The sequence below is a fragment of the Vitis vinifera genome, chromosome 17 (assembly GCF_030704535.1).
Source record: "Vitis vinifera cultivar Pinot Noir 40024 chromosome 17, ASM3070453v1".
In the NCBI taxonomy this organism is placed as follows: domain Eukaryota; kingdom Viridiplantae; phylum Streptophyta; class Magnoliopsida; order Vitales; family Vitaceae; genus Vitis; species Vitis vinifera.
This window is the reverse complement of record NC_081821.1, coordinates 11,746,973-11,771,851: the sequence shown is the minus strand read 5'-3', so window position 1 is coordinate 11,771,851 and position 24,879 is coordinate 11,746,973. Positions and strand designations below refer to the sequence as shown.

Sequence of the window (24,879 nt, the reverse complement as noted above, 5' to 3'; positions counted from 1 at the left end):
TGTTAGTCTTGCTTTTGCTTCTATCTCTATTCTTCGGACCTCTACTCTTACTCCTCTCCCTCTTCTCAATAACTAGGACATTTGACTGTGAAGAAGAGCCCTGTGACTTTCTTCTCATTTCTTCATTTAGAACACAACTCTTAACTAAGTCCATATTCATAATACCATCTGGGCCTGAGTTAGACAAAGAAGTTCTAAACGTCTCCTACGAGTCCGACAATGTACTAAGAAACCACAACCCTTGCACCTCTTCCTCAAACTTGATATTCATTCCAGCCAACTGATTAATAATACCTTGGAATGTATTCAAATGATCTGTCATAGGAGTTCCATCTTGATACTTCAAACTCATCATCTTCTTGATTAGAAACAATTTATTATTGCCAGTCTTTCGAGCATATAACTGTTCGAGCTTATTCCATAGACTCCTTGCATGTTTCTCTTCACTAACATGATTGAGAACATTATCATCTACCCATTGTCTGATATAACCGCAAACCTATCGATAAAGTAAATTCCATTCTGCATCAGTTTTATTTTCTGGCCTTTCAGAAGCAAACACAGGCAAATAATAATCCTTCACATACAATAAGTCTTCCATTTTTCCTTTCCAAACATGATAATTGGAACCATTCAGAGTGATCATTCTACTTGTATTGCTTTCCATTGTTCTACACAAGGTACAAATTATCTTGAACCAAAGCTCTGATACCACTTTGATGGGATAAACGCAAACAATGCACAACCAGATTTTATCCCCTCTTGTGAGAACCTAATAGGAATCAATTTAATAGAGTAGCAACAATTCACCCAATGCAACAAGAATATGAACACCAACAATTTTTAGCGTGGAAAACCTTCCCAAATGTGAGAAGTAAAAACCACGGGACCCTTAGGCTACTTAAACCCTCCACTAATATAATCAATGGGTTACACAATTCTTTCTAGATGAAACTAGAGGTTTACATCAGCCATATCTCAAGACAATTAGTCTTGGCAAATACAAAACAACTTGCATAAAACAATGGAGAGATCTCACCAAAATAGAGTCACTGTTCCCGGACACAAATCACCACAGTTCCAAACTCCAAATCCAATCTCCACCGTTCAAAATGAAGATCAATGAGTTAAGAACGTGCTAACCAAAAATCATCTCGATCAGACCACGGATTAATCTCGATCAAAGCTGAAGATCAAAACTGCCCAGGTGAGAAGAAATTCAACAACAAAGATGCACTGTTCACGGACTGAAACAACAACTTTCGGAACTCCAAATCCGATCTTCACTGTTCAGATTAGAGATCAATGAGTTGAAAATCTCTCCTTCAAATTTCAGGTCGATCGGACCACACACGAAGCGAGATCGGCCGTTTGATGAAATCTGGACAGTAAAGAGAAGAAAAGAAATCATCGTTTTTCTTCTCTCTAACTTCAAAAAATCAGTGGCTCTTTTTCTTTTTCTCTCTAACTTTCTCTTCCTTTTTCTTCTTACTCTCTTCCTAGGGCTGCAAAGATGAAGAAGAAGAAGAGAAAAACGGTTTCTTCTTCCCTTTTATACATTAAGGCCTAAGAAGCCTTAAATGTTTGGGCTTTGGGCTTTCCTCCACAAGAAGGAAATAACCCAACCCAACAGTTCCCAGTTTGAAGTTTCACTTGTGCATTGATATTAATGGATTTGAACTTCATGTGATGGAGTTATACATCGACATTCCCCTCTTTTATGCAGGAGGGGGAGATTGTTGGGCTAAGTTTATTTTGTTTATGAAAAGTTTTCTTAAGCTATCTTTATTAGGTATTCTCTAATCACAAATATAAATAAAACTTAGGGTTTTGGGATGTGGGGGAAAAAGTTGGTACAAAAAAAGTGAAGAAGAAAATAAGGTCATTTTACAAGCACTGTTTTGGGCTCAAGAGTGAAGGTAACTGTTTTTTCAGGCTCAAGAGTGAAGGTAACTGTTTTTTCATAAACCTTTTGGGATGCTCCTACCGTGTGATCTCTCTTCCTATTCTTTGTTTTTTGGGATGATGCCTTCACACTTAAACATTGATATATGTTTCCACTACTTTTTAAGATGATAAAACTCGTGAAGATTTATTTATATTCCCATTTAAATAGAAGAAAAAAAAATTTATCTATGGTTTTATTTTATTTTTTTTCATTATATTTGGTGCTACTTTGGTTGGATTGTTTTAGATTCTTATTGTCTTTTCTTGTTAAGTTGTTGTTATTGTAGAGGAATCTTTTAACTTTTGCATATGAATATTCTATCATTCTTTTTGTAAATATACAGTATAGTTTCCAAAAATTGTATTTAAAAACATTTCCCAAACAAAGCTTTATATTTTATTTCCAATTTATCAAAGCTTTCTACTCTTATACATTAACTAGCAAGGGTAGTTACAAGGTAGAGAAGATTTTTTTTTGTGTACCCTCAGGCCAAATGCTTCTTCCATATCCAAATCTTATCTTCTTTTCTCATCCCATTAGGAAGTTTCCAGTCAAACGATGCAGAATGTTTGTGAGCGCGACTTCGATCAACAGGACAGCAAAGTTAGCGCCAGGACACCCCCTCATGCTAGCCCCAAATGGCAAAAACTCGAAGCTTTGTCCTCTGAAATCAATTGAGCTATCCACGAATCTTTCAGGTTGGAATTCATTTGGATTTTCCCAATAATTTGAGTCAATTGATATCAAATTTCCATTCACAAACACGTGTATTTGTGGGAACTTCATACCCTCTAATTGTGCAGTTCTTAGTGGTTTTTCGAGGAACTAGTGATGGGGCTGGTAGATGAAGTCTCAGTGACTCTTTTACAACCAACTTTAGGTAGATTAGTTGCGAAAGATCACTTTCTTCCACCTGATATTTTCCTCTGACAGTGCTTCTTACCTTTTCTTGTGCTTTTCTCATAACAGAACGATTTCTAATCATCTCAGCATTGTCCATACCAGCGAGGCTGAAGGGGTATCAGTCACTGCAATGAACATGTCTTGAAAATGGTTCTTACTGTCAGTTCTTGGTGGAGATTCATAAATAACGAGTACATGAATGGAAACCAAAAAGGGAACTCACCGTGAGAACACCCTTGATTTTTTCATTACTGAGAGATACAACCTGTCTTAGATCCTTCTGAACTCAAATCAGTACATCAACAAGATCTTCATGCTCAGGTTCAGGCCTTTCTGGATCAAGGTGCATCTCTATTCCTTTGTCATAGATCCTGTTCAGTTCCATGAAGTTCTTGTCTACTTGGCATCCAAGCCATGCATTCAACTTGTCAAACCACCCCATCCATGGAAAGAAATCTGCAATACAGAATCCTCCAAGCAAGTTCTGTGTTTCCTGAAGAATCTCAGGAAATCTCCTAGTGCCATTATCTCCTCCACCATCAAACTTCGTACCAAAAGCCACTCAACATATAACATTATTGGATAGAAAAACCCTCAATTCAATTGAATTGACAGGACCCGAAGAATGAGCTATAACATCAAACATAAGTTTAATGGCCTGCATCCATCCATGTAGATATTATTCGCTTTTGACCTAAAAGGGTCCTCATGGCTTTAAATGCGTCTATAAAGCTAAGAAGAACCCATATTTATATAGCGTTAGAAACTTCTCTCCTATTCGATATGGCATATCACAAACACCTCCCATACAAACACAACATCCTTATTGTGTCCCACGGGATTACGGGGCCAAACAGACAAACACCCCTTATGAGGCCTGTAAAGCCCCACATCGGGATCGGAGATTAGCTTTGATACCATTGGTAAAGACCCACACCCAACGGTGTAGATATTGTCCCTCTGGGCTCAAAAGGACCTTCACAGTTTTAAAACATGTCGATAGGATTAAGAGAATCTCATACTTATAATTTGTGATGTCCTACATCAAATAGAGGGGAAAGTTATTGGTGATATATATGTATAGATTCCTCTTAACTATGTAGACATGTTTTAAAGTCATGAGGGCTCCTTGGATATTGGAACGGATAATATCTATATGATTAGGAATGGGTTGTTACAAAATAGGGAAGAAAGTTCTTGACACTTTATAACTATGAGCTCCTCTTAATCCTGTAGACGCGTTTTAAAGTCATGAGGGCCCCTTTGGGTCTAAAGCGAAAAATATTTACACGGTTGAGTGCAAGTTATTACAATAAGTGTCATCTCTTTTTCCCTTAATGCTTGGAATGAATGAACCCTCTTTGCACTCAATACTTCCAAGATTACAATATTTCTAACCTCCTTCTAGTACTCACCAAATGAAGTAAAAGCTACATTGTTGCCTAATTGCCACACCATTCTCATTCTCTCATTCAAGGATTTAGATCTTTAAATTATTGGTTGAAGACCTTAATCCCTTTAGAGTGGCCGATGAATCTACTAAGAGCAACATGGAGTTGCTGTGTCGTAGACGTGGATAAAGTTGTAGGTCCTGGAGAGTAAGTCTTTAGGGCAAAACGATCAGGTAAATCTCTGTAACTTGATTTTGAATAGTGGATTTAAATTGGAATGTCTTAGACCTCATGGCTTTTTTATCTTCACAATTTGTGGGGGGTTTTCCATGTGAAAATCTTGTACCTCATTGCATATCTTTACTGCTTATATTTTGGTTGATGATATTTATAAACTTCTTGATTAATTGGTTAGTTTTTTATTGAGGTTGTTGGGTTGGATATTTTGGTGGTTATGGTTGTTATATATATAGCCAATTATTATTTTCCCTAACATCTCTTTGGGTATAATTTAGATAATAACAATTATAACCAATTATGATGTTTTTCCTCAAAATGCAAGATGAAAGGGTATGAAATTCAGTTGAATATGGTTGAGGACCACCTTTGATCCTTGATTCTCAAGGAAGATCAATAGGAGAACTTAAACCTAAACATGAATAGGACAAAACCAATAATGAAGGTAGTGAAGCCAATGCTAGGGCTTTATTTAGTATATTTAATGGAGTTTATCTAGATGAGTTTTGCAAGATAGCTAATTGCAAATGTGCAAAGGAAACATATGATATTCTTCAAGTCACTCATGAAGGTACATCCTCTGGAAAGATTTCTAAACTATAAATGCTTGCTAAGGTTTGAGAATATTAGGATGCATGAAAATCATACATTTTCTTCATTTTATTTTGAATTAAGTGAGATTGTAAATTCTTCATTCAACCATGGAGAACCTATTTCAAATTCTAAGGTAGTTAGAAAAATACTGAGATCTCTTCCAGAGAGATTTAGACCTAAAGTAACTATATAGAGGAAAGCAAGAACATTGAGTCTATGAGAGTTGATGAACTTGTAAGCTCCATTCAAATATATGAGATGACCCTACCTAGTTCCCAAAAGTTTAAAGACTTTACTTTCAAGGCTTATGAGGATGAGGTAAAAAATATTGAAATGCCATATATGATATAACTAGTGATGAATTGGCCCATATGGCCAAAAAGATTAAAAGGGTCATGAAATTTAATAAAAGGTTCTACAAGAACTAAGAATCTGGAAAAGGAAAAAGATCTAATGAACAATCATCTAATGAGAAAGGAAAAGGTTCCTCCAAAGGTAAGAAAGTTGAATGCTTTAACTATGGAGGTTTAGGACATTATGCTTAAGATTGTCCTAGTCCCAAAAATATAAAAAAAAAAGTATATGCAAGCAACATGGAGTGACATTGATTTTGAAGAGAGTGCTTCCACAACTTCTGAAGATGCAAGTTATGATCCCAATGACTTGTTAGCTTTTATTGCATTTGTGAAATTTATGAATGATACTAATTGTGATAATGATAGTGATGATGATTTTACTGATGAACAGAAGTTTGAATTCTTGAGTAATCTTGTTGTTGAGCATGAAAGACTAATTAAGAGTTATATGAAAAATAATGATATCCTTGATGCTCATAAAAACAAGATTGATGTGCTTACTTCTAAAAAGACTAGTTTATTTGAGAAAATTAAATTTCTTGAATCTCAGCATCATTGTTTCCTTGAGAAGAATAATGCCCTTACTCAAGAGATAAAAAATAATGAGACCTTTTCATTTGTGAATGAAAATTTTCACCCTGGAACTAAAGTGCTTAATTGATAAATGCAAAACCCATAGTGATAAAAGAGGTTTGAGGTACATTAATAAAGATGAAACTCCTTCTAGTGGAGAAACTATGTTTGTCAAAGGTAAAGATGATACCCCTAACCAAATAGAATCTCTTAAAAAGATATCACTATGGTCACACTATAAGAAGATTGGACATTCTCAATTTAAATGATACACCAGGTTTCTTGAAAAGTTTGAAACCCAAATGAATATACTTATGATTCCCTTAACTCTTATACTCTTGTCTAGGATTCATGCTCTTAAATGTATGCTGCTCACTTGCAATATTTGGAAACATCCCCAAAGTGGATACAAAGACAACCATGAATGAAAAAAAATAAAAATCAATATTGATCATGGTGTACAATGCTTCCACTTTCAAAAGAAAAAGAAAAAGAAAAGAAAAACAAAAGAAAAATGATATCAAATTAAAGGGGAGTCAAGTTGTACTATATGTAGATCAACAAGGCCATGTTAAACAAAAATTCAATGATCTTAGTTCAAATTGACTAGATATGTTCTTTAATTTGGCCAAAGGCATGATTGGATCTCTTCTAAGTGATCAATTCCGAAATATAAAACTAGATAGTAAGTCATATTCCCTTGAAAATCAATGGTTATGTTTCTATGTTAGCTCTCTTATACATTGATGGTTATGCATTGAGTTTTTGACATTGAGATTATGATTAACTCTAACTTGTCAACATGAAACCTCATTCTTGATGGATTGATGTGTATTGTCTAAAGTAACTTACTTAAGTTATTATCAATCGATCTAATGTTGAGAGTTTAAGAACTTAATTGTTTGCTTCTTTTAGTTTATCATTAAAAATTTTGTTTCAATTGAGGTCAATCCTTGTTTCTATGTTAGTTAGTTAAGTATTCTATCCTTGTTAGAATTGAATTTAGGATCTGGCCACTCAAGCACTGCATCCAGCGCTCAAGCCTCATTCAGTTTCTTTAATGCTCAAGTGCTCTAAGTAGCATCTAATGACTTATCCATCGAGCGTCCCGCTCAAGTGCTAATTTGTATCCAATGTTGCATCTGAATATAAAAACCCATTCAGTGAGCCCTTTTGAATTTCAAACATTTTCCTATTCTCTCAAGCGCTCTAGGATTTCGTCTCTTTGATTTTTGAGGTTGAGTTTCATTGTTTTTCAAGTTTTTGACTTCATAGTATTGTTCTACACTTCGTTTAGAGCATTTATATTGATTTAGATTTTTTTCGTATTTTTCTTGGTTTTCGTGTCATTTGGTATTCTCTTAGTTTTGGCTTGTGACCCCATCTAGGGCATTGAACCTCTTTAGGATTTTTCACTTTAGATTCCTTTCGACCCCATGGCTTTACCAATGGAATGTTTACTTTGTTAGGAACCCCTAGCTCGATATTATTCGTCTATCCATTGTCGACTTATTGAGTTTATACAATCCATTTCTCATTTGACCTTAAAGCATCATAGAATCATATTCTATAGAGATGGTGTTGGGAAAGGTCAATTCAATCAAGCATAAGGTGGATTCCATAAGAAAATATTGTGCATTACTAGAGGATGGGTGTTGTTAGCTCTTCTCGTGCATATACATTAGCACAACCCTATTTAAAGTATTTTTTATCTTCACGTGTAGAAGATTTCTCTTATCATATAATGGATACGTGCTTTGAGTTACGCTCCACTGCGTCCAAACGTTTAATGTTTTGTTGATTTGGATAATTTCTTTTCATTGCTTATCTTATGTATTTATAATTGATTTTTGATATATATTCATATGGTGCTCGTATTTCTCCTTATTTCTTATGTGATTTCCCATGTTTATATTTATGTTACTTTGAGACTTTTGTGACAAAAAGGGGGAAAACATCCATTGCATATTTAATCCTCTTAAATAAAGAAAGAAAAAGGGGAGAACATTAAAGAAAAATAAAGTAGGAGAACATTGAATATTTAATTTACCTAAAAAGGGGGAGTTAGTTTTTTTTTTAAAATAAAAAATTATTTGATTGATTCAATAAAGGAATTTAATTGAAATATTGGAGGAAATTGAACATGAGACATTAGAGTAAACCAAATCAACCTTAGGAAGCATGACTTAGATAGTTTAGAGAGATACATAACACAAATGTTTATTGCAAGATATTTATGTTTGAATTTACTATCTCTCTATAACTAATCCTAGTAACAGAAGCTTCTTCCCAAGGCTTTCATTGCTTATGTTATGGTTTGTGAATGCCTCCTACATTTTACTGTTAAATTATTGGGTCTTATCTAGTTTCCATTATGTTTGGTTGATTTGCATACATCTATATTCCTCTCAAGCATTGCTTTGCACCTTGATGTCATTACAAAAATTTGTTCTTTATTCATGCTTTCATAATGCATCAAATAAAATCTCCAACTATTTTGTTTTGCTTTCATGACATTATTTTATCCCTCATACTACTTTACCTTTGGTATAGTTTTCTGTATGTATGGAGTTTATAGGGTTGGAAGATAATTATTACAAAATGTTGCAAAGCATTCCCTTGGTTTATTTTTAATTGAGCATTAACGTGTGTTATGGAAACTATATTATGAGAATTCGGGTGGGCTTATGTAACGATGTTATGTCACAAAATTGCCAAATGGGGAGATTGTTAGGACATCGAGTCTTGTTATTTATTAGCAATTTTGTTTTAATTAATGTTTGACCATAGAAGTCTTTTTAGTTTGTGACTTGCTCTCCATTGAAGATCAAGAGTTGTTGTTCGTCCAACTAGAAAGTCATAAGTACGTCTAAAAAGGTTTGACTTGTAACATATAAGACTTATTTGAGGTATAAAAAGGTTCAGTATCATTTTTGGATTAAAATGTTTTTAAAATGATTTTTTAAGAAGCAAGGACCACTCAAGCAGTTAATATGCTAAAGTGGAGCACTCAAGCAGTCTAAGTTTGCTCAAACAATCATGACAATCTTGCCGAGTTTAGAAACATATTTTTAATGAATTTCACTTAAACTCCAAGTTGGAAACTTAAGATACCCAAAATCCTTATGGTTTTACCTATAAATACCTTCTTTGTAGCCCTTTGAGGGTTAGAGATTGAAGATTAGCTAGAAAGATCATAGAGATCTTGGAGATTGTTGAGAGACCTCTTATTCATTAGAGGAACTCTTTGTGAGAAAACCTAATTGCCACACCATTCCTATTCTCTCATTCAAGGATTTGGATTTTTGAATTGTTGGTTAAAGAGCTTAATCTCTTTGGAGTGGTCGAATGATCTACTAGGGAGTAATAGGGAGTTGTTGTGTCGTGGATGTGGATCAAATTGTAGTTGTTGGAGAGTAAGTCTTTAAGGTAAAGTTGTTAGGTAAATTTGTGTAACTTGATTTCGAAGAGTGAATTTAGATTGATAGGTCTTAGACCTCGTGGTTTTTTATCTTCACAATTTGTGAAGGTTATCTTATGCCTCATTGCATATCTTTACTGCTTATATTTTGGTTAATGATATTGATAAACTTCTTGATTAATTGGATGGTTTGTCATTGAGGTTGTTGGTTTGGCTATCTTGGAGGTTATGGTTGTTACTTCTATAACCAATTATTATTATTCTTAACATCTCTCTGGGTATAATTTGGATAATAACAATTATAACCAATTGCAGGGTATGCCTAAAAGTTGAAAAAAAAAAAAATCATATTTTTATACCTAAAGATTCTATGTATAACCATTAATTTATTTGGGACATTCTTGATATCTATTGGAGTCAGAAAAAGTTTGTTATAATTAATTTATAAAATATTGTTTTAAATTTTTAAATCACCCATTCACCCCCTCTCTAGGTGTTCCCTATTCGACTTTCGATTATTATTCAAGTGGTATTTGAGCAATACCAAATTTTCAAGAATAATTATATTTCTATTATAGTTTCCACCATTATGTAAAATTCCCATATATCTAGCCTCCTTATATGTATTAAATTTTCCATGCAAGTATCAACCCTGTAGATATTTCTTTTTACCTATATGTATCTCCTTGTAGCCACATTGATACACAGCCAATAGATCGAGCAAAAGTTTTATTCCCTTCAGTATATTTAAAAACCTTTCATGGTATCAAAGCATTCATCTGAAAGCCTTGAAACCATGTCAACCTCTTCATCCCTAAAGGAACCATGACTCACAATCCAATTGTTTCATCAGTGTTCTAGCCTAATTTCCATTAGACTAAACACTACAAATTACCTTTTATGGCGCTCTAAGATCATTCCCCTAGTCTAAAGCTTAGGCCTTTATCATCACCTTAAAGACTATGATAAACCTGCTAAAGAGATAGAAGATAAGAAGGGTAAACAAGGTCCTAATCTGCTATATGAATTGTGGACTACGAACGATGGCCTACTCATTTCGTGGTTGCTCGAAACCATGAAAGAAGACATGTAGAGTTCAGTTTTTGGCTCTGAAACGGCTCATCAGGTGTGGACTTTGCTGGAAGAACAATTCCTTCCTGTTGCAACTAAGAAGGAAGGCCATTTAAAAAGATTGCTAGTGACCATTCAAAAGGGAACTTAATCAGCAGAAGATTATTTGAGGGACTTCAAGTCCATTTGTGCTAACCTTGCTACCACTAAGAAACCAGTACCAGATTTTGATAAAGTGTTTCAGTTCGCTCATGGCTTGGATCCAAACTATAAGAACTTTCAAATTGCTACACTCACCAAACTGCCATGCATATCTTTTTCTTAGTTTGTTTTGGATTTTCAAGGTTATGAGCAAGCACAAGCTGTAAAAAGAAATGAAGAAAAATTGCTCTTGGAACATGCTTAAGCTTTCTTTGGACAACAAGGTCGGGACAAAAATGGTCAAAGAGGTCGTGGATATTTTAACTCAAGAGGCAGAGATTTCACTTCGGCTGGAAGGTACAATGTTCAGGGTAATAAAAACAACAGGCAAAATGTCAATCAAAACAACAATGCTTCACTGAAGGACAAGAATCCTTCTGCCCAAAAACATTGTTCAAATAATGCTGAAAATAATGGTAAGCCTTCTTGTCAAATTTTTGGGAAATCAAATCACCTTGCTATTAATTGTTGGTATAGATTTGATTATTCATATCAATCAGAAGATCTCTCTCAAGCCCTTGTTGCCTTTGCTATCAATGATCAAAATGATCGGTCATTCTATGTTGATTCTTGAGCCAACAAATGATACAAGTAAACTTTCTTCTATAAAATCGTATGACGAAAGGGATGTGATTTATGTCCGAGATAGATATTTATGTTAATACGCATGAAAGAAAATTAAATTTAAAGGATGTACTTGTGGCCCCTGATTTGAAAAAGAAGTTTTTATCAGTTGGAAAGTTTACTTCAGATAATTTGTGCACTTTTGAATTTATTGCTTCTAATTTTTTATTTCTTTATTTATTTATTAAGGATCAAAACAAAAAAACGATAGCGAGGGGGTGTAAGAAGGTAGAACTCATTGCATTAGATGGTTTTCCTCAAGAGGCTCTTATTAATTACAATAAGGAAAGGTGAAACTTCTTCAACTCTTTGGCATCAACAACTTGGAAACCCAAGTTCAAAAATCCTATCTCTGATAAAGGAAAGAATTAATATTACTCATTAGATGTCTAAACCTTCCATGTGTATTAGTTGTCGAATGGGAAAAAGTTGTAAATTGTCTTTTTAGTAATGTTTTAAAAACCGGACCGGTCATTGAACCGGAAAAGTTACCGGTTCACGATTTACTGGTCGGACCGCTGGTCGAACCGCTATCAAACCGGTGACGTCATAAATATATATTTTATTATTTTATATAATATAAAAATTAATAAATTAATAAATTCTATGTAAATTTTGATAACATCTACTTTGTTTATTGAGTAACTTGAGTTTTGTCACAAAATTTTTTACCTGTAGAAGTCATCAATTATCATATATGATATTTATAACACAATATAAGATGTTATACATTCATAATGTCAATAAACTCAATATTTATCAAATAATCAAACCATTACTATCCTATAATAACCAAATTATCAAAGAGTTGTTAACTTAATACATTGTCCATAACAAATAATACAAATGTCAACCATAGGTCCACAACACTTAAATAATTACTCAAAATAAAAACATAACATGTCAATGTTTGAATATTCATGAAGATTTTTGCATACTAATAAATATAAAATTCATGTCTTCATTTATTTTGGAAATTGGAATATGGAGATTGAAAATGAGCATTTGGAAAACCAAAAAAAAATTAAAATAATTTGAACCGGTTTTTTCCCTCAGAACCGGCCGGTTCATCCGGTTCACCGGTTGGACCGCCGGTTCAAGCGGTCCAATCCCGGTTCGGTCTCCATCCGGTCTAATGACCGGACCGAACCGGAACGATGACCGGTTGGCGGTCCAACCGGTCGGACCGACCGGTCCGATCCGGTTTTTAAAACCATGTTTTTTAGTCTCGAAATAAAATTTCAATTTTTTGTCTTGAAAAAATCCATTATGATCTTTGGGGACTCGCCCTTATAGCTTAAAACCAAGGATTTCCATTTTATGTTATTTTTGTGGATGATTATTGAAGGTTCACATGGTTGTACCCATTACGACGAAAATCTGAATTTTTTGATTGCTTTATGAAGTTTCAAAAATTGGTAGAAAATCAATTTGATCAACGAATTAAGATTTTTCAATGTGATGGTGGTGGTGAATTCAACTCAAAAGATTATTTTCTTCGTCACATAAGGACTTATGGGATTAAAATACACATGTCTTGTCGCCTAAGCCTTAAACTCAATTACGCATGCAACCATCTTCAAGTACAACAATGTAGCTATAAAAACTTATATAACTCTTCATTTTAATCTTCCTTGTGATAGACATTTTTATTTGCTTGGATTGATGAGAAGAAAATAAAAAATGAAACTAACCCGATCTAAACCATTTTTAATTTCAATTTTAATGATTATAAACCAAGTTTTGATTAATTTTGATTTTAATGATTATAAAATAAAGTTTGAAAATAAGTGTTTAAATAAGAAAAAATTTCAAATACTCAATCAAGAAGGCATCAAATCAATGGAAAATTGGAAAAAACAAAATAATGAAATGACTTCAAAAAGATGGTGTTTCAAATTCAATTTTGTATACTATGAACATATTGCATCTCATATTCAATTAAAATATTTTATTTTATGCATAAGTTCTAAACTAATTTTGGATGAAAATATTTGTAAATGAAATAACCTTTAAAAACCAAGGTTGCATTTGATCATGTTTTATTTATTTATTTATTATTTTTATGGTTGTTTTAAAAACTATTTTTAAGTTAAAGAAAAACATGTTTTTTAAAAAACAAATTTTCAAAAAATAAAATAAAAAACTTATTTTGATAAGTTATTCTTAAAAATGAATTTTTATTTTAATTTTGTAAAAAAATTTTAAATTCTATTTATATAATATTAATTCAGTTTAATTCAAGTCTTATTAAATTTTTTTTTAATTAAAAAGTAAATAGTTTTTAGTAATATATGAATAGTTATATTATATCAAAATCATAAATTATATTTTTTTTAATAAAAAATATAATAATATATATATAAATAAAAAATGGGTATTAATATTTTTGTAAATACATAACTGATTTTTTAGTTAAAAATAAATAATAATAATAATAATTTAAAAATGCAAATTATTAATAATATTTTATCTAAAATGAATTTAAAACTAAAAAAATAATAACAATTTTTATATGAAAATAAAATTACTTTTAAGGGTTTACATTGAAAAAGTAATAGTTAAAATCAATTTAAAAAAGTTAAGTATCAAAGAATTTATACTACCTTAAATCTTAAAAAAAAATTAAAATGATTTTTAAAGATATAAGATAAATTTATAATTTTTTTACAAAATTTAAAATTTTTTATATATAATTTATTATTAATTTTTATGATGAAGTTTAATTTTAGGGTTATTTGATTGAAAGAATAAAATAATTCTTAATTTACAAATCTAACTCTCAATTTTTTCTCAACCTAAAAAATATCTATTTTTGATAATTTATCATTATTATTATTTTTTTATAAAATAATTTTCTCTTTTAAAATTAAATGCAAATAATCAAAATATTGAAACATATTTTTGTTAAAAATAAGTTATTTTTTAAATTTAAATATTGAAGAAATTAGATTTATAAATTTGAAAATTAATTCTTTAAACTAGGATTAATAAACTACTCTTAAACGTCGCGGTTTTGACAAAAAATGCCCATTTGTTGGAGGCAGTCTCTTGGACGCGCAAGAAGAAAATGCCGCTATTCGCCTGATCCCTGAAACGGCGTCGTTGCAGGCAATCTCTCTCCATCCCTGAGGAATAGTGGATAAGCAATTGGGTGCCGATTCTCTCTTTCTTGTTTCTCGAAGCTCTCTGGAGTTGCAAATGGAAGCTCTGGGACTACCACCTCTCAGTACTCTCAGCGTTTCGCGTTGCAGAGCAGGAGTATTGGGAAGAACATGTTATAGCAATTTCTCAGTGCCATCTTCCCTCAAACTCAGTACAACTCACCACAAAGTAGTTTTGATTGATGGGCTTTCTGTTTCTGTTTTTTTTTTTCTCTCTCTTTTGATTGATTTCAAGTGGGTATGTTCTGAAAAGGATCGTGTTTGTTTTTTATTCAGAGGCACGGTATTGTTCGAATGCAAGCTTATGAAGAAGAGTACGAGCTGAAGCAAATGAAGGACATGGCTGCAGCCAGAAAGAGATGGGAAGCTCTGGTATTTAACATAATTACAAGTACCAATGCTGCTTTTATTATTTTTATCAATTGTTCAGGAGCTGATTTGGGTTTTGAATTAGCAGCAGTGGCATGCCTGTATCTGAATTTTAACAAAATAATTGACAACCCCATTTGGTGTTTGAGCCATTGTATAGTTGTGGTCATTTGAGTTCCATACTCTGAATACTATTGATGGGTTTGGTTAGTGAAGGTTTTTTTATTTGAGGTGAGATTGCGATTACTTAATATTCTCAAATGTTGTTGAGAGCGGTTGAAGTTTGGAGAATGGAATTGGAGGTGCTGTGATTTCTCTCTCTCCCCATGATAGTTAATGGGCTGGAAAAATTCAGAGGATCCTTATTCAACTTAGGCACTGAGGTTGGATGAGAAATCAACACCACAAATTCTTTGGTTATGAAGTATAATTGAAAATTGTGTCTATGCATGTTCTTGCCTCATGTGTTTTGCTTTCATTCCCTAAGCCAAACCATATCATATTGTTTGGCAAATTGAAAATACGATAAAAAATTCAAATACAAAATGGGATAAATTGGAATCTGCATTTAAGCTGAAGCCATATTTTGTCTTGACTGATTGAATAATTCTGGTGAAGTTTTATTGTGTAATCACTAATTCAATACTTATTCTGAAGTTGTATAGTGTCATTACTAATTCAATAATTCTGCTCAAGTTGTATCATTCTATAATTCTGCTGAAGTCACTTTTGTTACTATTTTAGTAAATCTGTTGAAATCATATTGTATCGTAATGCTTTCAATTATTCTACCCTCACCTTTCTTCCTTTTGTGATATGATTTGTTCAGAATCTATGAACCCATTTTGTTTTAAAAAAAATGGTGAACGATATCAGAGTCTCTGTTGCTTTGTCAAACATCAGATATCCACTTCTTGAGGCATTGTCTCAACAAATAGACCAATCACTGCATGCATGAGTCTTGAGGCAGGCTTTAATATTTGTACAAATGTTTAGCCATGCCACCGGAATCAAAATGGTAGGTTCCAAGCGTTCAAATTTTATTTTTTTTGTCCTTTTCATTTGATTTTGGCCTCACATTGTGAACAGTATGGATGTTCCAACTGTGAATCTTGAAAGTAATTGGTGTTGGTTCTTTAGGACTTTTGTGTAATATTGTTATCTATTCGCTGGGGTTTTTCATATTTAATTTCATAGATAAAATTATATATTTTATTTGATAATATAAAGATATAGGCCTGGGCAAGGCCTCTAATGTTTAGTCATGTCCAAACACCATTATAACTGCCTAGAAATCTCAATTGCACTGAAGTATATGTCTACTATGACTCACTGAATATGAAGTAGGATTTTGATCTAATTGCCTCAGTCAGTGGAATTTGACACTTCAAATGTGTCTCAGGCTTTCTTTCTTCTGTTGGGTAACTTTCTTGTATAGATCAGGGAAGAAAAAGTTAAAATTCTTTCCCCGAGGGAAGCTGGATATGCAATTCAACTCTCTAACAAGACTTTACTTGACGTTCGCCCCTCTACAGAACGCAAAAAGGTGAGTAGGTTTTTTTTTTTCTTCTTCTCCTTTCTTTCAAATCGTTTTTGTTTCAAATTCAGATCTTGTTTACATAAATTGCAGAGATCATACTTGTCTTTCATCCTGGTACTCAAGCAGAAAGCATTATTCTTTTTCAATATACTTTCATTTCATTATAGTCTGTCATTCAACTCATTCCCTTTATTACAGATCCACAGTACTAGGAAAAATTACGTGTTAAAAGTTTCATATATGACTATTGATGTAAATTAGATTGATTTTTACCCATATACCTATAATTCTGGTTGACAGACTTGTGATAGGGATAGTCTTTTTTAGAAATTTATCTTGTTTTGAAATAAAATAAAAAAAAGTGGAGAACAATGTCTGTTCATTGTCCTTATCATTTCCATTGTCATTGGGTTATATAATTTTTCATTTTGTTTTGAAGGCATGGGTGAAGGGCTCAACATGGATTCCAATTTTTGAAGTTGATGATAGATTTGATGTCGGAACTCTTTCTAGAAAGATCACAAATTTCATGATGGGTATCACCAAATTCTTGCTGTCTTGTCTTTTATAATTGAAAAAAAGTCCCATGTTAGCAGTATGTTTTGTATAATTTCTCAATTGAGTGAAGGTTTGCCCAATGATTTTAATAAGAAGTCATTGCACAACAATATTATATATTGCTTGGAGTAGGAGACAAACCCTTTAGATTGGTTGTTGATGGCAATTTTCAAATAAGAAACAAATTTTATTTATTTATGGTCCCAAAATGTTTTATCAAATTTCAAAATTAAGAATTGCAATTAGAATAATTTAAACACATTTTTTAATAAATGTTTAAATACTCTGGAATAGTGCAGAATGCTCTAAAATATTCTGAAATTGTGTGAACTTTCTAGAAAGTTGTATGTACAAGGAGTAACTAGTACCAGAACATTTTAAAATATATTACATAGTGTAAAGAATGTAGGAAGATTCTGGATACTCTCCTAGAATCCATAGGAAGATAGAGAGACAAGGAGTATGTACAATGCTCCCAAATAAGGTAAAATATGTTACATAGTATAGAAAATGTAGAAACGTTTTGGAGACCCCAGAAAGTTAGAGATTCTGTTACATTCTTTAGGTGCCTATAAATAGGTAAAGCCTTCATTTGACTTAGGCACCAAGACTTGTAGCATTCAAGGCTTGTCAAGCTTATTGCTGCAATACATTTGTAATCTTTTTAAAGCTTCCAATTGTTACTTTCTTAGTCTTTTAAAGTTAACAATTAATCTCCTCTCAATGTGGCATGACCATGCAGTCAAGTTGATTATGTGAACAGATTCTTGATACTTCCATTGCAAAAATGGAGTTTCTTATATGATCCAATATAGTTTGGATCAAAGGTTAATCTCTTAAATGATTATCATAAAAATTTCTTAGTAGACAAGCAAGGATCATTGCAAAACTTGTTCCACTAAGAGAAACTTGTGGTATCCAGTTGACTAAAGAGGTTCTTGTACTATCCAGTTGACTAACAGACATAAGAAGATGGAATAATAATAATGTTGTGTCCAGAGGATCCTAGGTGTTGAAGTATTATTGAACACTAAGAATCAAGGAGGATATTTTTTCCCTTGAATTGATTTATTCATTTAGTTATTAAAAAACATTTTCTCTTTGAAAAATTTGTTAAAATATTATGTTAAGAAGTTAGATGTGCTTTAAAGACAGTTTTATTTCTATTTTTTACTTTTAAAATAAAATTATAAACATTTTTTTTTATTTTTTATTTTTTTAAAAACATATTCTTTGGATGATAAATACAAGGAAGGATGAACAATCCTATTCTAGAAAGTTCACACAGTACTAGAGTATTTCAGAGCATTCTATACTAGTCTAGAATAGTTTACTATATTTATAAGTATGATGTCATTTGTTCAGGGTATGACATCTCCCTTTTGTTTTACTTTTTAGTAAACTTTATCGGAGCTTTTGAGGGTTATTATCATGAGAATTTGTGCAGGAGGATGGTGGAGTGGTGTTCCTGCATTATCATATGATAGGTATGTGAAAATTATTTTTATTCTTCTATTTTTTGTTTTAAATTTTTATGTCTATATATAAGCTAGAATTACTCATTTATCATCTTTTATTTTCTACAGCCAGTTTTTGACCAAGGTTGAGCAGAAATTCCCAAAGGATACAGACCTTATTGTTGCATGCCAGAAGGGATTGAGGTGAACCTTTTGTTTTAACTGGTCCTTCACATACCATCTTATCAAGTTAAATAATCATCAAATACATTAGTGGGAAGGGATTGTTATTTTGGCTACCAACATGAGCATTTGGAAGTTCCAGGGAATGGAAAAGTTCTATTTTGGTTTTTGTAGCATTTGAAAATGAATTGGTTTTGCTCTATTGCATTCAAAATAAGCCTATTCTGTGTTTCAGAAAATGAAACCATTACATTCCTTCATTCTTGCCTATTACTATGACCTCTTTTCTTTTATGTATTTATTTATTTTTTTCATTGCTGCTGAAATCATGAAAACTGACATTTTTCTCAGATGCGTTTAGGAGAAATTTGTTAATTTTAGTCTTTCTATACCATGAATTGAGATTCATTCAACCATATAAGAGGGAAAAAAAATGGAATTGTCATCAAAATTAGTTCTTTTACCTTCAGTCTTCCAGGTTCATAAACCAATTGGATGTAAAATATAGGATCTCAATTCCAGGGGAAAGTTCCAGATGACACAGCTTTTTGATTGGAATATAACATCCATGTTGGAATTTCTGCTCTTGCAGCCCTTCTGGCAGTTTCTAAGCCATGTTTCAGATCAAACATGATTTTTTATTTTATTTTATTTTGTCTGGTTGAATCTCTGCTTCTGGACACAATTCTGAACCATTGACCGAATTGGCATTCAACCTGGCCAAGAAACACTAAGGTCATGTTTAGAAACTGGCCTGGGAACTGTATGGTTCAAATTCAAATTCTGTTTATGAATGAATAATGAAGCAAGTATCAGGGAGGAGACTCACCCTTGAATATGATGAAAATGACTCAAAATATCATTCATGTCATAAAGACCACTTCCCAGTCTAGGAAAATTGCAGAGGGTTCTACATGGTTATATGAGTTTAAAGGGCATAACCAATAGGGTGGTTTTCCAGCTTGCCAACTCATCTCAACCAAGTTTCATGGTGAAATCATCTCCTGCTAGCAATTTCCTTTTGAGGATTTTGGCATCAATTTGTGTAGGGTTACTGTCAGCTGCACACCAATCATAGGAATCTCAAAACTGTGATGGATTGTACTTCTGTCAATAAAATAAGCCTGAGTTCTTGGGAGGAGGCTTTTTGGTTCAAATCCTAAACAACTAAAATGTTGTACCTTCTCAAATTTCTTTCATCGTACTGAACCACATTTATATAGCAGATCTCTTGCTGCTTGTGAGCTACTGTACAATGCTGGCTATAGCAACCTTTTTTGGGTTCAAGGAGGCCTGGAGGCTGCTGAAGAAGAGGTATAGGCATTTCAGACTGATGATGGCTCCAGTTCTTTTTTGTCTGTTTTCTGTTAATTAAAACTAAATTTCATTTTTGATAATTGAGTCTCATCTTATGTGGAGCAGGATCTTGTAAGGGAAGGTCCAGAGCCATTTAAATTGGCTGGAATTGGTGGACTCTCAGAATTTCTTGGGTAAACATGTCATGTTCTCTATCTTTTCTTTTCAACAAATTTCCTGAAAAACAAAAATTTCCCCCCCTTTCCCCCCTCCTTTAAAATGATGAAATCTGATATTCCCTGATAGAGATCATGAATATAGAGCATACATGTATGGTATGTATCCTTGCATGGAAGTGGGATACTGGGAGTTGGCATTTAGAATGTGACTCCACCTAGGAGGTTATGACTTTATGATATGGCAAGCTGTGTTATTCAATGCTATCAGCATGATGCATCCCAAGGTTCTCTTAATGGTTGTAGAACTATGAAAGTTGTGTCAAACAACTAGAGATTCTTGTAGAGCCTCTGGGGGGCATTCAGTAGATGTCAATAATAACCTTGATTCTTTGCACTGAGAGCCAGGGGCGAACTAAGCAATCTGATTTGGATAATTACTGGAAAACTGTTTAACTTGCTTCGATCTATGAATGGTAGAATACCTGTCCTTGTAGATAGGCATGGCAAATCAAAATATATTATTTATGAACTCATAGTCTATGACATGGGGATTAGGTCCTGTAACCTCATATCTTATTCCAATACATCTCTAGCTAGAGAGACAAATTTATGGTCTATCACATCACAGGTTTTTTTGATGGTTTGAAACTATGAAAGGCATGTGCAACTTCCAGAAAATGCTTGTAAAGTGAGCATTCAGTAAATATCAGTAGTGACCTTCCCCTAGAACTCACTGGGAGCAAGGGTCAGGGGTAAGTGACTTGATTTTGGATTATTACTGCGACAAAATTGAACTTGCTCTGACCTATGGAACTAGTAGGATATCCATCCCCATAACAGACATGACAAATCAAGATATATATATTATGGACATCACTTATGGTCTACAATTTGGTGACAATACTTTATAACCTTGCACTGTGTTCAGTATATCTATAGCTAGTGAGGCAACTTATGTTCTTGGACCTATTTTTTATCTTTACTTTCTGTAATGCATTTTCATTATATTTTCCTTATTTACAATACACCTTTACTGTTATGTGTTTGATCATGTGAAAAATCTGATCATAAATTACATTTTTTATTTAAAATATTACCAAAGTTCTTTCATCCACTAAGTTACTTTCTTCTGTCAGTTGGACTGATCAACAAAGAGTTGCAGCCACCAAAGAAGGTTGGGGTTACCGATTGGTTTTCTCTGCCCGTCTGGTAAAAATTCTCCAGCTACAATGAAATAGAACAAGCTACTGTTAACCTTAGTTCTGCTTTTCACCCTTAAAAGACTTATTTCCTGTATGATCATTTTTGGCAGGTGGGAGTCTTTCTTGTTGCTGATGCTTTGTTTATTGGGGCTCAGCAACTGGGTCGCTATCTTCAAGATATTAGGTCACACTGATGGCCATTGTTAGGATTGAAGGTATTTTAATCTAAACATGTGAGAAAGGACATTTTTTTCAGTCTTGAATCAATGTAATGAGGTCAACGATTCACTGAGGATTCCAATTTTGGAAGCTAGAGTACCCTTGTGCAACAGGTGTTTGCACACCACTCTTTAAGCCCACTCCCTGCATCTGTAACCTTCCTATTCTCTCTCTTCTTGTACATCTCAGTCAATTGTGTTGTATTGAAGGATGGTTTCCTAGCATGTGGAGTTGTGGAGGTTGTCGGGCTGTTAATGCCAGTCAAATTTTGTGAACTCGGACTGCTTGTAAGGAAGATTTCTCTAACCTTTTGCTGGAAATCTGGATTTTACACTGCACAGTAATGTATTTGTTCTGTGAGTTCTACTGCCTAAACGTGTATTCTTGTATTTCCATTTAGAAAGTTTTGATTTGTATTCCCTCTTTAGTAGAATCTGTACTTGCTCTTTCAATTTTTACATCGTCTTTGGTCTTGATGATTCATTTCCTTTGGGTAGGAAGGAATGAATGTAGCAAGGATCTTGCTGCTTCATATTTATAATGAAGAGATGAAAAGTTTGTGAAAAGTTCTTATCATTCTGAGGATCAGATGATATACTTCATTATCGATGTAATGCATCAGCTTTGAGAACAAGGTCCAATGAGTAGAAAAGAAGACATTTTCCTTTGTTTTGGCTGAAGCTAGATTTTGTTTTCAAGTATTGTTTCTAACACATTTTGTGGAATAAATTCCCATATTTGGTTTCCAATTTGGTATGATATTGTTTAGCAAACTCACCAGATTACAGCATTAGGAATCTTGATACTTTGTTGATGACAAATGCCATATTATTCCAAGATTAATATAGTGGCTTCCCCTGTCATTTTTTATTTGATCTTATTTTATGAGGCTTCTTTCTGGGGAAATAAGCTCCCATCTACTTCTATCTTGATGCAAAGACATGACAGACCAACATCAGAATAACAGTTTTGGTACCTCAGCCAACAATTACTTTTCTCCTAGATTTCATTTATTTGCTGAAACAGATGGAGGCTACATATTTTACTAATTCTCAGAAAAGAAAATCAGGTATTTGCTCTTGCCAGTTCATTTGTCATTGCAAGCTCAAATGTCATCATCTACCATCTTATTCGAAGATCTGATGCTTGTATTTGTGCAATGTGAGATGTCAAGAGTTTTTTTTTTTTTTGTTTTTTTTGCATGTAACATTCATCATAGAGAAACTGGATAGATGACTAGATGTTGAATTTAGGATGAACCTTGAAATTATTGTAATCGAACATGACCTGACTTGTTGATTGGCATGGTATTATCCTAGGGAAAGCGTGGTTTTGCAAGCACGATTAGGTTAGCTATCCTGTGCATTGTGATGCCGAAAACTTCTGTCATATCCAAATCTTGAGCTTGGATGCCAGGGGGAAGCTCCCAATCAAAGCTGTGGAGAAGTTGAGCAAGAGCAAGCTCAACAGTTGCTGCTCCAAATGTAATAGCTGGGCAGCTTCTTCTCCCAGCCCCAAAAGGTATCAACTCAAAATCCTGGCCTTTGAAGTCAATAGTACTACCCATGAATCTTTGTGGTTCAAATGATTCAGGGTTTCGCCAGGATTCTGGGTCTCTCCCTATTGCCCAGGCATTAACAAAAAACCTTGTTTTGGCTGGAATATTGTACCCATCAATTGTTACATCTTCCATGGATTCTCTTGGGACTAAAACTGGTGCTGGAGGGTGCAATCGGAAGATCTCTTTGATGACGGCTTTCATGTAGTGCAGTTGTGGAAGATCACTCTCTGTCACAACTCTTCTCTCTCCAACAATGCTTCTGACTTCAGCCTGTGCTCTTTCCATGACTTTAGGGTTCATGATGAGCTCTGTCATTCCCCAATCTAGGGTTATGAAGGTTGTATCAGTTCCTGCAGCAAACATATCCTGCAACGACACTAATGATCTCATTAATGGTAATTCTAATGCAAATAGTTAAGCTACTAGGACTCATGCAGAATGGTAATTATAAGTGAAGTTAAAAGGAGAAAGTGAATGAGGAAGTTTTCCACTAACCAAGATGATGGCCTTGACATTATCCATGGTGAGAGGCATTTCGGTAGCGCCTTCCTCCTTGACATGGAGTAAAACATCAACGAGGTCCTTGTGTTCCTCTTTCTTTCTCTCGGGATCGAGATGTTCCTTCACCACCTCGTCAAAAAAGTGATCAAAACGTCGAAAGGTGTTTTGTAGTCTTGATTTCATGCCTGTTAAGCTGTGTATAAACTCCATGGAAGGGAAGAAATCTCCCACACTAAATCCTCCAAGCAATACTTGATACTCCTCGAGCATCGTTTGGAACCCATGTCTATCATACTCCCCTCCTGCTGAGAAATCCCTTCCAAAGGCGACCCTGCAAAGGACATCATTTGCATAGAGTCCAAGAATCTTGGTTAAATTGGTGGGGCAGGGATACGACTCTGCAATCCGATGAACCATGCGAGCAACTTCTTCTTCTCTGACAAAACTAAATGATTGGACCCTTTTGGCACTCAGTAGCTCAAGTATGCAAATTTTCCGTAGATGCCTCCAGTAAGCACTATAGGGAGAGAACACAATATCAGTGCAATCATAGAAGAGGTGTTTTGCTGAAAAGATCTGGGGGCGGCTTGAAAGAGCCAGATCATGGGTCTTCATCACTTCTTTCGCTACTCTAGCGGAAGAAACTACCACTGTTGGCACCTCTCCAAGTTGCAGGAAAATGATGGGGCCGAACTTCTGAGCCAGGCGGTGGAGAGAAATGTGGGGCATGTTGCCAAGCTGATGAAGGTTGCCAATGATGGGTAGCTTCCGAGGGCTGGGTGGGAGATTGAATTTTCTTTTTCTTAACATGCCCTTCTGAAGAAACTTCAGCACCGCTACTAGAATAATGCCTGCAAAGAGGAAGGAGGGTAGGAAACCTTCCTTCAGCCATTGAAGGAGAGCCATTGGAGCTTCTTCGAATGAAGAACAATTGCAAAGCTTTCTACATGGATGACCATATATTTACAAGCTCAGTTTGTATCTGACTTGTAAGGAGTGTAAAATTTTTATTTAAAACTCAATAAGAGCTTTTCTAATTATTAGGTTAACTTTGTTCAAAATAATTTGAGTTAAAAAAAGTCTAATATGAAATTGAGGAAAATATTATTTCTTTAAAAGCTTTATTTTAATTTATAAATTCTTTTTTTTTTTCATATCTAATAAAATTTTATAATATTAATATTTATATATATTTTCATATTTAATAAAATTTTATAATATCAATATTACCCCTTTAAAATTATAAAATTATAAATTCAGTGGGTATGTGATAAATCAACTTAATAACTTAAAGTAACTTAATAATTTAATTTAAGTTATTAAATAAATTA

At 33.6% G+C, this 24,879-nt stretch overlaps 2 protein-coding genes across 3 annotated transcripts; one reads left to right on the top strand and one right to left on the bottom strand.

Moving 5' to 3' along the window:
• Positions 1 to 14,329: 14,329 nt before the first annotated feature.
• Positions 14,330 to 21,861, top strand: LOC100243259 (rhodanese-like domain-containing protein 11, chloroplastic). Of its 2 annotated transcripts, none has more exons than XM_002276491.5 (10): positions 14,330 to 14,652; positions 14,760 to 14,855; positions 16,291 to 16,398; positions 16,832 to 16,928; positions 18,398 to 18,437; positions 18,537 to 18,611; positions 19,817 to 19,904; positions 20,013 to 20,080; positions 21,202 to 21,274; positions 21,378 to 21,861. In XM_002276491.5, the coding sequence occupies exons 1-10, from the start codon at positions 14,521 to 14,523 to the stop codon at positions 21,459 to 21,461; spliced, it is 861 nt and encodes a 286-aa protein (XP_002276527.1). In that variant the 5' UTR covers positions 14,330 to 14,520; the 3' UTR covers positions 21,462 to 21,861. The 2 variants fall into 2 exon arrangements, with proteins under 2 accessions (XP_002276527.1, XP_010663078.1); XM_010664776.3 differs by lacking the exon at positions 14,330 to 14,652 and adding an exon at positions 15,682 to 15,870 and having other exon boundaries at positions 14,755 to 14,855.
• A 625-nt stretch (positions 21,862 to 22,486) lies between these two features.
• Positions 22,487 to 24,541, bottom strand: LOC100265573 (cytochrome P450 71AP13). Its single transcript, XM_002276522.5, has 2 exons — positions 23,543 to 24,541; positions 22,487 to 23,413 (listed from the first exon to the last, which is right to left on the bottom strand). The coding sequence occupies exons 1-2, from the start codon at positions 24,452 to 24,454 to the stop codon at positions 22,802 to 22,804; spliced, it is 1,524 nt and encodes a 507-aa protein (XP_002276558.4). The 5' UTR covers positions 24,455 to 24,541; the 3' UTR covers positions 22,487 to 22,801.
• Positions 24,542 to 24,879: the final 338 nt, after the last annotated feature.

Coding starts and splice junctions, on each gene's coding strand:
- LOC100243259 (XM_002276491.5), top strand. CDS start 14,521: ATGGAAGCTCTGGGACTACCACCTCTCAGTACTCTCAGCGTTTCGCGT. Junction 18,612..19,816: donor GCATGCCAGAAGGGATTGAG/GTGAACCTTTTG, acceptor TTTATATAGCAG/ATCTCTTGCTGCTTGTGAGC. Junction 21,275..21,377: donor TGGTTTTCTCTGCCCGTCTG/GTAAAAATTCTC, acceptor CATTTTTGGCAG/GTGGGAGTCTTTCTTGTTGC.
- LOC100265573 (XM_002276522.5), bottom strand. CDS start 24,454: ATGGCTCTCCTTCAATGGCTGAAGGAAGGTTTCCTACCCTCCTTCCTC. Junction 23,414..23,542: donor ATGTCAAGGCCATCATCTTG/GTTAGTGGAAAA, acceptor GTGTCGTTGCAG/GATATGTTTGCTGCAGGAAC.